Here is a 12,459-nt window from a genome sequence, read left to right as displayed (position 1 = left end):
ACATTGGAGTAAAGGTCAAATCCTAATGCTCCCTTTCGAAGATAATGTCATAATCTGCTTTGACTGACAATTAATCTGCATTCGTGACGACTTCCTGGGTGGTACATTTCCTTGTTGGGATGGGTCGTACCGATTTTCCGAAATGCAACATTATGACACAATTTTTAAAATAAATTGTTGAGATTGGTCATTGATGGATGAGCTTTTTTTTTTTTTTTTTGTACACACACTCACCTCTCAGAGGATCTATTTGTTCCCTTAAAAATTTAAAAACGCTCATTTATATGTGAGGTAATAAAAAACCCTGTCAACTTTGTTTTGACGGTCAAAAAAAAAAAAAAAGACACTCAGCGTGGTTGCATGATATCTCAAGTAGCGGCAAAATCTTCTATTACGTGCAGCGACAAGCCTTTCATGTCAACACTAACTAAAGTACAAAACATGACAGATCCTCTATGACGTTCATTCATGCCAAATCCATGCTTAATCTCTATCGGCAACTGAAAAGTGCAAAAATTGCTACGCATAAAAACGGATCAAATAGGGAGTCGAATGACTCTGGGATTGACTTTTGATTAATAATGCCGTGCACGACTCGACTGTAGCCAGCAACGGTGCTTGTTAATTCATTCTCAACTACTTGGCGTGACATAGACTCCGAGAAGTTGCGCAACATTCACACAAGAATCAGTTATGACACAAGCCCTCCTTTTCATTCTTCGAAAATACAACACAGGCAGGGGGACGGGAGTTCAGAACATTCCACGGATGATTCAAATGATCATCAATCTTTGCTCGAGTCATTTGACAAAAAAAAAAAAAAGTGGAAAAATGCCCATTCCTGCCTACTGTGCATAAAACTCCAACCGCATTTCATGTCCAAAGTTCACACCGATCCCAACCTCATACTGAAGTGGCTAGAATCAGGATCCAGAGAAACCCGAGTTTCACCATCAAGACAATCGCCATCACAAATGCATAAAAGCCAAGCAAACAAATCATTTTTACACCCTTTTACCTCAAAACTTTGCCTTAACCGGCATGAATAATCAACAATCCACAACAATAAACGATGATGTCCAGTATGTACACGTCACATTCGGTCTCAGCTCACGGACAGACTCCAAGTCTTCCAATGACGTTGGTTCCTCTTTCCAGGTCAGGAAACATTCATTTCAAACAAGATTGTGATCAAAAGTACGAGCAGCCTTAGTTTTGGTTAATGGCATGGACTAGAGTCTAGCTGATGTGCAAAGCGCAGCAGACTGCACCAAACCACAGCACACCTTGAAGACAAGCGCCTGTCCGAGCCGAGCCGAGCCGAGCGAGCAGCCTTACTTTCTTCCTGTCAGAGTCTTCCAAAAGTGCTTGGTCCTGGAACCATAAGGAGAAGCAACCAAAAGGGCCTGACTAACTTGCAACAACTCAAACACACTTTGATAATGGGACACTTTCATGCTAAGACAGTTGAGGGATAACGAAGAGTCAATGTCTTAATACTTTTCACAATCCTTTTACGTTCAGTGTTATTGTGGGTCTAGTATGCCGGGGTGAAGAGTTGGGGCTATAAATCAGAAACCTCTGCTTTGCCTCCTTAAAAAGGCAGACAATTACCCCTGGTACAAAATTCCAAGATTCTACATATAGAGTGCGCAAAGTAGCGAGTCAATATTCCGAAAAGTCGTTAGAAGTCATGAAGCCATTACATATTTTTTTTTAATTTTGTTTTTAATTTTTTTTAAGTTTCGTTTGGCCACAATGAAATATTTTAACCTTATTTTTTTTTTATGTGATTTAATTTAAACTTTAATTTATTTAGACAAAAAAAAAAAAAATCACATTTATCCCGCCATGACTGTAAACTAAGGTGGTGAAAAAAAAGCGCCAGGTTCGCATGGTCGATTCATTTGCAGGCGGATCACGTCTTCTACTCTAACTGCAGCTTGTAGGGGCTCCTGGGGGGGACTGGGCCGCCTCTAGGTCAGGGGGGAGGCAGCCGCAAGCATCCGCAAGCATCCGCTGCATGTCCAGGACAATAAATGGAAAAAAAGGATACATGCTTTCACGTCAGAGTCTCTAATAACAATTTTTATTTCAGATATGACTGGAATGTATAAGAACAGCCAGAACAAAGAAATTGTCTTCTAATGACGCATCATCATGATTCCAATATTTCCGTTTTTGTGGTGTGCCATTATATTTTTCTCATGTAAAATATGAATTGTGGCAAGCGTCACTAATTTTTTTAAGCGCTGGCCTACATTCAGCATTTTGTTATCTGCTGACATCTGGTGGTCAAAAGAGAGCACTACAGTTTTCTTTGGCATGGACGCGCTGAAACGTTACTAGCGTTCTTTCTCAAGATGTGCTCCCGGTGAACAACAGGACAGGCAATCAAGACGAAGAGCACTCAAGTATTTCACTCAGCAGACTTGATTATGAGCATAAAAAAAATATTTTCTAAATGCAGTAGCAAAATAAATAAACAAATAATCCAAATTGGCATCAAGCTGGTATGCATCTGATGTAAGAACAAAACAGATATTTATTGCAGAACAAATTGATTCTTATTTATGTTCTTTGAAAGCGACAAAAGTCACATTTTGACTGCTTGGCAAAAAAAATAATAATAAATGAACATGCTTCAATTAGACGACATATAAGGCCAACAGCAAACTTAGACTAAAAACAACTAAAAAGTATTATTTTGAATTTGCAAGTAGTTACGCAGACTTACTTCCACCATTTTTTTCAAACTTCTTTTAGAGAGAATCATTTAGATTTACAAGGCAAAATTATTATCATTTCAAGTTATCAGTCAACAGCCGAAGGTAATGTTTTAATATTGTTGTTAGTTTCACATGTTACCATAAATGCCAGAGAGCATGATCAATTGTTGCGATAAAACGTTCAGCAAACAAGCATCGGGAAATCCTCACCTCAAATTTCAGTCTCAGTTCTTCATTCCCATCATCCTCCTCTGAGATGGGAACGTTGTAATACTCGCCCTCCTCCTGGCACAGCAACTTATACCTGCCGTGAGACACCGAGCGTAAATAAGTTTGCAATCGGCAAAGTTTGGTGGGCGATCTTCAACTTTGCTCTTTACCAGCCACACGCCGGAGCCTTCATGAGCTCCGACACGCCAAATGAAAGCGCGCCCATGAAGTCATTCCTGGTTGTCCGATCCCAGTCCCACACCTCCACGGAGAGCCTACGGTCCTTGTCTGTGGGTTTCAATTTGCTGGAACATGCAGAGAAATTTAAAATGCAAATGAAAAAATATCCCCAAAAACGAAATATGCGAGAGGCTTTTACTTACAAGGTAAAGGTCTCGCCCCATTTGGGGTTCAGGTTGGAGCGGATGGTTTTGGTCTTCTGCTTGGTCTCATTTTTGGGGTCAGGTATGAGCTTGAGTTTGACATACGGATCAGACAGCCCATTGGGGTCCATGGGTATCAGATTCCTGCCTTCACCAACTAAAAGAAATAAAGAAAAAAAAAATAGGGGGACATAATTGGTAAAAGTAGACCACTGGGGGAGCATTTATTGAGTTCATATACACAAGCCCGTCTGTTTTTTTTTTTTTACTTAAATGAAATTTTTAAACATTACTTGATTGTTTTCACGTTATGCAAAAGACAAATAAATTCATTTAAGAAAACCTTAATCTTCCAATCGTATTATTTTATTGAACAACTTTCCTAAAGAATTAGAGGACGTCTATTGGGGTGGCTACACGATGGCCGATTCTCAACTTCAAATAACCCCAAATTTGAAAATCAAATGACCACCATGAGCTGTTTTTGCCGTTTTTAATAGCAATTCTAATTCTTCAAAGGGGAACACGCAATTAATCCGCACTTAAGTCTCAATGAATATTCCACTTCATTTCAATCACCATAAATCCTTTTGGTCAGGTAAAAAGCAAAACCCAAACAAATAGAGCAGGTGAACATCAGTAGAACACACTGCAGGTGTTCAAGATCAAACGCGTGTGCGTGTGCGTGTGCGTGTAGTGACACTGGGCTTTGGATGAAGAAAAAGGAAGTGACTCTTTTATCTGCCGGTGGTGAGTTGGACAGTATACAAAAAAAAAAGGACACACGAGCGTTACATAAGTGCTCCTTTGACCAGGTTTAAACTACACAAAGACACACACTTAGAAGTACACGAAGATGTTCAGATTTTATTGACTCACGCTGAGTTCGAATAAAACGAAAGCTGAATTCACTGGAAAGTTGAAATCACTGCATGCAAGAAAGCGAATACAACCACACGAGACGATTATTTAGGTTGAGTGCAAGAGCAGCGTAAAATGATGAAAAATAAAGTGGCTTGTACAGTAGTACAGTGGTTAAATCTCATCTATTTGTTTTTTTTTTTTTTTAGGGGAGAGAGCAGCAACAAGAGGCAGACAAAATCAATTTGAATGATTACGGTCAACGCGGGGGACTCAACTTTACCACGTCTGTCTCGCACTTTTGAGGTTCGGCGTTTAAATCGATATTGCAGTTAAAAGTTTGGCTTGCTCGGAGTGCTCTGACTTTCTCCCATGTTGCAAAAACATGCATGTGAAGGTTGATTGAAGATTCTAAAATGGTTAATATGTGCACCTATCCACAGCGACTGGCTTTTCATCTGGATAGTTTCACATTTTGCAGCAATTAACTGAGGATTTTGGATCATGTAAAACAATGTTATCATCCACAAACAAATAATAAATATGCTGTTTTCATCATAAGCATGCACGCAACCGAAAACACGACATCATAATTTTTGTTTCTGTTTTTTAACGGTACTTTCATCCAATCTTCATGCTTCCAAAACTCATCAATGATGAAATAACATCAAACACCGATGAGATATCATTTAATAATACGAATAAATGACAAATTAAACATTGTCCAAAATAGTGCTAAATAAACGTATTATTATTATTATTATTGTGGTTGGATGCTGTACTTCCAGATTAAACCGGTAGAGGGCGAAAAAAGCACCCCAGTGTAGTTTAGAAGGCCCTTGTAGAAGCATGAAACTTTATAAAATGCAGTCCTCATTTTTACATAAAATGGAATCCTGTTTAAGTGAAAAACGTGTCGAATTGTTGGATGATGACCTTAACATTTTGCATACTTTAGGATATAAAGTCCGTCAAGTGTAAAAGTAAATATACGAACACGTCTACATGCTGCACAACGTGCGAACGAACACACGTACGCTATTGTTGTCAGTAAGAAAGCAGAGGTATTGTAAGTTCAATGTCCAGTGGTGTCATTCCGTGCAATCGTGACAGTGATAACAACCAACGCTCCATCTTGACTTTCACACCCTTTGCCTGATGTGGAAACACACACAATACACATTTGCACTCGCACACGCCTACACTGGGCCTTGTCTTCGACTGACACGAGTTAACCCCGTCCTCAAAACAATGAGGTCAACCATGTTTGCACACTGTCTCCTTGGGCAAACAAGGTGACTAAAGTTTTTAGTTTCATCCGACACCCTTACATAAATTTACCACTGTTGAAAACAACATTCTCTGAAAAAAAATTAAAAAAAATAAATAAATGAAAATTTCAATTAAATAAAAAAAAATAGCTGACAGGCTTTATTTTAAAGTAGCAAAATAAAGGAATAGAACGGACCGTTAAATATCCTAAGTTTGAGAATAACGTTAGCTTTTTTTTGTTTGGTAGACTAAATATAATAACTAAAAATGCGTATTTCTTTAAAAACAGATGTATGGGTGCAAATTGTTGGAAAAACATAATGATGTGGCATTGAGGTATTTTTCCTTAGCTTTGATGTGGCATTTTTACAACAATTTCCCCTCCCAAAAAGTTAGCTTCTAACGAACCATTTAAAGAGAAGACTGTAAGTTTTGTCAAGCAGACGCAAGGAGTAAATGCCTTTTTCAGTCGTTTACTCATTTACTACCATTGACGGCTAAAGACGTCAAAGATCCTTTTTTTTTTTTTTTTTTTACTCGGCTGGTAGTAAATTAGTTAAATAATTATCATTATTATTATTTGAATCAAACATGATATTCACATAACTGGCGGGCAGCATGGCGTGGCATTTTTCGGTCGTTTTTCTGTTGAAAGTTTCCTAACTGAAGACTCGTTGGCACGGCTACAACATGAATCCTCTTCAGCTGCTCCATCTCATCGCAGTAAAGTATGATTTTGAAGTGGATGCCCTCTTGGCAAAAACCTGTTGGCATGCGTGCGCCGGGCCAATGAGTCAGCTATTCTACGAAGCAGGAAATTGTAGCGAGAAGGCTTCAAAGTGGAAGAAGCTCGGGGCCTAAATCATTGCATGCATGCCAATGTCCACGGTCAGGCTGCGTGCAAAGCCCAGAAAAACTGTTGAACCAAGACCAACTCTACCTTCCAGCAAGCCTTCGTTCCTAGCAGAGACACTAATGGGAGGAAAATGTGATTTTTTATTTTTTTTTTTGGTCTGGAGGATTGGCTAGCAGAATGAGAAGCCACATGTGGAGGCCTAATAGAGTTTGAATATATATAATATATAAAAAGATATGCAGTGGAAAATAGCGATGACCGCAGGCCAGGTCGCATATATCCAACTGAGGTTGCAGACTGCTTGGGAGGGATATTGACGGTTTGATTGCCCGTGAATCTGGAAAGTCGTTTTGTGGAATAGCATTGCCTTTTTATTCCATTTTAATTTGAGCCCACTTTAAACATGAAACGTAAGTTGGACATTTGTGGTGATGTTTATGGCCAGTGGATGCCAACTGTTGGTTTATGGTTTATATTCACCGTTAAGCAGTAAAAACAGACCCCTGATACTGTCCTCTGCTTACTGCCAACATCCAAAAATAGCCGGAAAAAGTGTGAAAAAGGAACAAAGAGAAAAGGGAGGGATATAGGAAGTGAAAAATGTTGAATCAAATGCGAAAGATGGACCTTTGTTTGGCTTTCTTTCTTTCTTTAACACTGAAAACACTAAAAAATGATTTCCAATATAAGAGCCAGTGAGTCTCTGAGATATTTTCTACTTTTGGCTTGTTGCAAGTGTGCACACACGCATACAAAAAAAAAAAAAAAAAAAAAAAAAGTTCAGGATGGATTGTTGCTTCGACAGTAAAGGAAAAAACAAACCTCAAGAAAAAAAAAAGGTTAAAGACAAAATAGGATCTCTGTGATCCACCCACATCGACAGTAAATCCGTCCTAAACACTAACTCCTGCGACCTGTGCACACCTACACAGCACCATGGTATGAAGCACAGTGCAACACAAACGGCACACACATCACATGGGTTAACAATTAACAGGCACATGAGGCAGCGGGGGTAATCGTAGGGATGAAAGATGGAAAATGAGAGGAAACTGTAACAAAAGGAAAACCAGTGAAAATGTATTGGTCACACATTGCCGACAAATTCTCTGATATGAATATTATGGCAAACTTTATCTTTAAAATTCATCTTTTTATTCTTTGGCTTTTGAATCTGCATGACATTCGGGATTGTTTTAGTTGTTAATTGTGTTTCTATTTTTTTTATTAATGTATTTATTTTATCTTAATTTCAATTTTCTAATTTCAATTTTTTTTTTTTTATACTGCAATTTGGATGTCAGCTTACGCGTGACCCGAATGAGGACACTCACTATAGAAATTGCGTGGATTGAGGTTTGGAGGAAGATATAAATAAAATACAAAATAAATAGCACAATGAGCAGTAGGGAAAAAAGCCATTAAATGTTTGTGTAATTTTGGCTAAAGGATCCAGGATTATTTTTTTTTTTTCCCCCACTGATGAGAGTCAACATTTTCCTAATGGTTTGAAAATCCTAATCAAAAAAGCTGTGCAAATAGAAAAAGTGGTTGTCTGCAAAAGTGTGCAGGTTTTAACTTCTCCACATCACCTACAGGTGGCGCAGTTGCGCAACAGGCGCAAACGGTGAACTACGAGGGGAGTAAATTACATGCAAAAAGATGCTCTTGAGTTATACAGTGAATACTAGCGCACAGCCAGAGGAACAAAAAGAGTTACTGAGTCCAAGATGAGGGTGGTGTGCTCAGCACCGGCCGATACAATGGCGCTGTGTTCCTGAGAGATGGCAAAGCGGAGGATGGCACTAAAGCGCCACAGTTGTCCTTCGTCACGCAAACAAAACCGCTTGTGTCTCCTTCGGCAACTCCCTACCCGCCCAATTTTGGCATCTTCACACTGAAAATGCGACAGTGACAAATTAGTCGATTTTGCAACAGTTATTGCTAAAAGGTGGTTTATTTGCCAGCCGCTAATGTGTGTTTGAAAGAACTTCCCGCAAAACCACTTGGCTCTGGCCACTGGAACATGATGGATTGGCACACTAGTAGCGCTCACGTAAGTCAAGAAAAGTGTGTGCAAAAAGCGCACATTGCCAAAACAAAAACAAATCAGCTTTGCCCCCTTGGGTCAGATTGTGACCTTTTTTTTAAGTAATGGAAAAAAAAATGGTGAACAAACCGACTCTCGAAACATCTTATGCTACTTTTAATTGCATTTTCAAACATCAGCCATGTTCTAAATAGCACTTACAACACAAATATGACTGTATAAGATTCATTATGAACTTAACGATAAAATGTAATCGTCGCTAAAATGTAGAATTGCTCAGAGTCTGACTCACGCGTTTACTGATCGATTGTTGCTCGGCAGAATTTAATTTGCGTTAGCATGGTAACATAGTATATTGGGTCATGTGTCTTTCATTGTTGCCGTTGAGAGGTTGTGTCAAACGTCATGTTTTGTTACTTTGAGCGCTACTATTTACGAGTTCTTAAACACATCACAAGTCAGGGAATGGGAGAGCAAGAGAGAGAGAGCGAGTGAGCGAGAGAGAGAGAGAGAGAGAAAGAGAGAAGAGCGTACAAGTGCTGTTTGTGAATATATTAGCGTAATCATGACATGTTTGCAATTTTAAAAACACACTGCAACTAGTGTGTGCTGACGCTAGCTTTGAGACGCGACATGTCCCAATGTCAGAAAAAAAATAAAATAAAATAAATCAGCCATCAGCCACAATGTGCTTCCTTTTCAAATGCTTGCACATCCTTGTTGTGTGGCCATGAAAAGCAGGTGTGCATCACATTAAGTATTTTGGGTGAAATATGCCCAAACTTTCTGACTCATGCTAACACCGGTTAGCCATGACATCACCGCTGACCTGGATTACCATTACTGCGCATGCGCATCACAGACGGGCAAACAGACGAGGCAGTTGGGATGGGAAAAAATTACATGACGGCGTCAACTATTAAATGAATTGTCAACAATTTTGCTAGTCGATGTAGTCGTGACTAGTCGACTAATCGAGGCAGCCTTACTTCATTTGAAACTGAAGCTGGAGAGGCTTGAACTGGGTGCTGTTTATTTTTGAGAGCAGTGCCGTCTGCATGTAAAAACGATGTAAAGATTCTCTTGTCACACCATCCAGCAAGCTATTTCAACCGCCGAACTCAAATCTGTTTGGAAGGCTGCCTACTTGGCGTCAACAGCAGCTAATGTAATCTGTAATACAAGATGGCCTGAGTGGGCTGTGTGGTGAGTACATCAGTTCTGTACACACACATACGCACGCTCAGCAGCCATCCAGCCATTTTCCACAGCACTTGCCCTCAGAGTTGCAGGTGAACTGAAATTTATACCAGCTGACTTTCGACAAGAGGCTGGGTCCACCCTGGACTGGTTTTAGTGCTCACATGCAGGGGGGCTGCGGTGCCTCACTTGCCTATCCTGACCGAATGAAGTTGAGTGCCTCGCGACGCGCTGACCTCAGTGAGCCAGCTAATCGAATGATTACATGAGGCCGCTGTGTGCGCCCCGCCGTCATCTTTGTTCTGGCCCATGTGCTAATTCACTGTCATCACAGAGCGAGGATTTACAACATGCCTACGAATAAGAAGCAAAAGCCGTTCCAGACAAATGCAGACGCTTGCAACCTTGTTGCACAATCCAAGATGATGTGAATTGTTTGTGTAAAATGCAGTCCGGTTGATATTTTTTGGATTGCATATTGACAATTTACAGAATATGACTTATTCAAAGCTTAACTCATTCAACCCATAAAACATAGTCCTTGCCTCCCAAAGACGTATTTATACGTCTTGGCCTTTTTTTTTTTATTTTCGTCATAGCTCTCATTTTTTACAGCATTATAACACAATATTCGGTTGACCTCGTAAAATCAGTCCAAATCCAGAAAAACGCTGGAATTAAGGGGTTCCTCTCGTGAAAATTTCTGGGATTAAATGAGTTAATTAGTTTATTACAGATTGATCTTTAAATCCACAGCCAAAACGTTTAAAGCAACAATGAGGACTAATTCGATTACTTTTTTTTTAATCCACGAAATCATTTTGCTTGTACTCATGGGGGTCTTTGCCATGCCACTCTTCCTTAAACGTTCAATAATATTGGTGGACCAGCCAGGACATCGCTCATATATTGTTAGAAGTGGCATTACTAATTAGAATTTTTTATCTTTACAAGCATTGCTGCAAAATTATCACACAATGTTTATTTCAAGGCACAATGCTAAATGTGGACAGCTTTTTTTTTTTAACTATTTATTTAATGACAGTTTAAACATAGGCAAGCATAATCAGGATATTTCTTTTGGCTGCGGAGATCAAAATTAACAAATTGCAGCATGCGGATTTTAAGAGATTAAGAGGGCCACGGAAATGTTGCCTCGGAACTCATTCATCATATTAGGACCTGTTCTGCTGTGATTGCCAACTGACCTCAAGCGTCCCTCGTTGTGAACTACATTGTAGAAACCAAACAATGTTTAACAGTCTTGTATTAAATACATTCTCTGCCACCATGACGACGAGTGAGAAAGTGAGGTCAGCCGAGAGTACATTTATTTTTGTCAATTTCTTTTATTTTTACTTTTACTGAAGTAAAGGAATCAAATCAGTACTTCTGCGGTGCTTTTATTTATTTATTTATTTATTTATTTTTACACACTCTATCTGAACTCCTGCTTACCTACCTCTAATTTTATTATATCACACAAATAATGCTACATTTGACACGTTGGAAGTCTTTAGTTGCTAACAAGACAGACAACAGTCTTGCATCATCGTTTTGTTCAACTAATCGGTACCAGTTTAATTAGAAGTAAGTCCATTCATCCTATCTTGATTTCACAAAGTCAGGACAAATTGTCCACTAAAACCACTAATGAATTAAAAGTATCCATTACAAAAAAAATAAGAAACAACAACTCTCACACTTGCATCCACACTGCCAATGAGGGAGAATTGAACCCACGCATGCTACACAGAAAGCAGGTGAACGAACCGTTACACCATTACTGATGCTGAATAATAGATGTGTCAAGTGGATAGTCAAGTGAAGGTAGCAACTCCCTTTTTTTTTTTTTTTTTCCAGTATCTGGGTTTTGTTCACACAATTGGGAACTATGAATTGCGGTAACTAATTACAGTTCCTTTTTTTTCGGGGAGCAAAAAAAGGCGCCGTCAATTGGGAGAGAGGCACCAATTTCTTTCAAGTGGATGACACACCTGCTCATTTATTGAGGCACGGTTTGGACTACAATGGAGGGTACGAGTTCAAGGAACGCTGTATTTACGACTGACTGTGACCATTTAAAATAAGCCCTTAAAGTTGATGTTTAATATTTTCTAACAGTGACAAGCTTCAGTCAAAATATCGCAAGGATAAGAGTAACCAATCATGCTCCTTAAACAGTGCTGAGCAGATCCTTTCAGTGGGCTGCAAGTGTTCACCCCCGTGCCCCTCGACTGCGGTGTGCCAAAATGACGTCTTTCTTTACGTTACCAGGGCAACTAATAAGAAAAGCATAAGAGGCAAAAACATGGCGGGGTGAAAAAGTACAGCCCAAAATATGTTGGAACCAGAGTAGGTTTCTTCCCACATTCCAAAATCATGCATAGCAGGTTGATTGAACACTTTAAATTGCCCTTAGATATGAGTCTGACCCCGGATGGTTGTTCGTCTACGTGTGCCCTGCGATTGGCTGGCAACCACTTCAGGGTGTTGTACCCCGCCTACTGCCCGAAGACAGCTGGGATAGGCTCCAGCACCGCCCCCGACCCTCGTGAGGAGAAGCGGTACAGAAAGTGGGTAGGCACTCAAGAGACCCAAATATATGTATACGAGCAAGTAAAAGCCACATTTCCATAATGAGTTCCTTTTAAGAGACATCACAACACTATCGTAAATCGAATCGAGAGATGTCACAACATAAAATATAAGTGGCAGTAAATTCTCACTGAGGAAAGTCTCAAAAGATTTGATTGGTGTGGACACGGCGTAAGCTAACAGAGATACAGCGAGGTTCCATCAGCATCTCTTGCCAACACTGACCAAGTCGTGACGGTTTGAAAATGTAGTAACCCACGCGCCGGACCACTTGTGTCGTATTAATTTTGGGATTTCCTT

General features: G+C 39.7%; 1 protein-coding gene across 1 annotated transcript in view; it reads right to left on the bottom strand.

Annotated features, from left to right (window-relative positions):
• prkcaa (protein kinase C, alpha, a) overlaps positions 1-12,459 on the bottom strand; it is a 76,276-nt gene that overhangs the window by 24,792 nt on the left and 39,025 nt on the right. The window contains exons 6-8 of the mRNA XM_088301858.1: positions 3,323-3,479; positions 3,110-3,244; positions 2,940-3,033 (exon numbers count right to left, since the gene is read on the bottom strand). Of these exons, the coding sequence (XP_088157984.1) occupies positions 2,940-3,033; positions 3,110-3,244; positions 3,323-3,479 (386 nt within the window). The remainder of the gene's footprint in view (positions 1-2,939; positions 3,034-3,109; positions 3,245-3,322; positions 3,480-12,459) is intronic.

Source organism: Idiotropiscis lumnitzeri, chromosome 8 (assembly GCF_059441095.1).
Source record: "Idiotropiscis lumnitzeri isolate Australia: NSW breed Sydney's pygmy pipehorse chromosome 8, RoL_Ilum_1.0, whole genome shotgun sequence".
Lineage (NCBI taxonomy): Eukaryota > Metazoa > Chordata > Actinopteri > Syngnathiformes > Syngnathidae > Idiotropiscis > Idiotropiscis lumnitzeri.
This window is presented reverse-complemented; position numbering and strand designations above follow the sequence as displayed.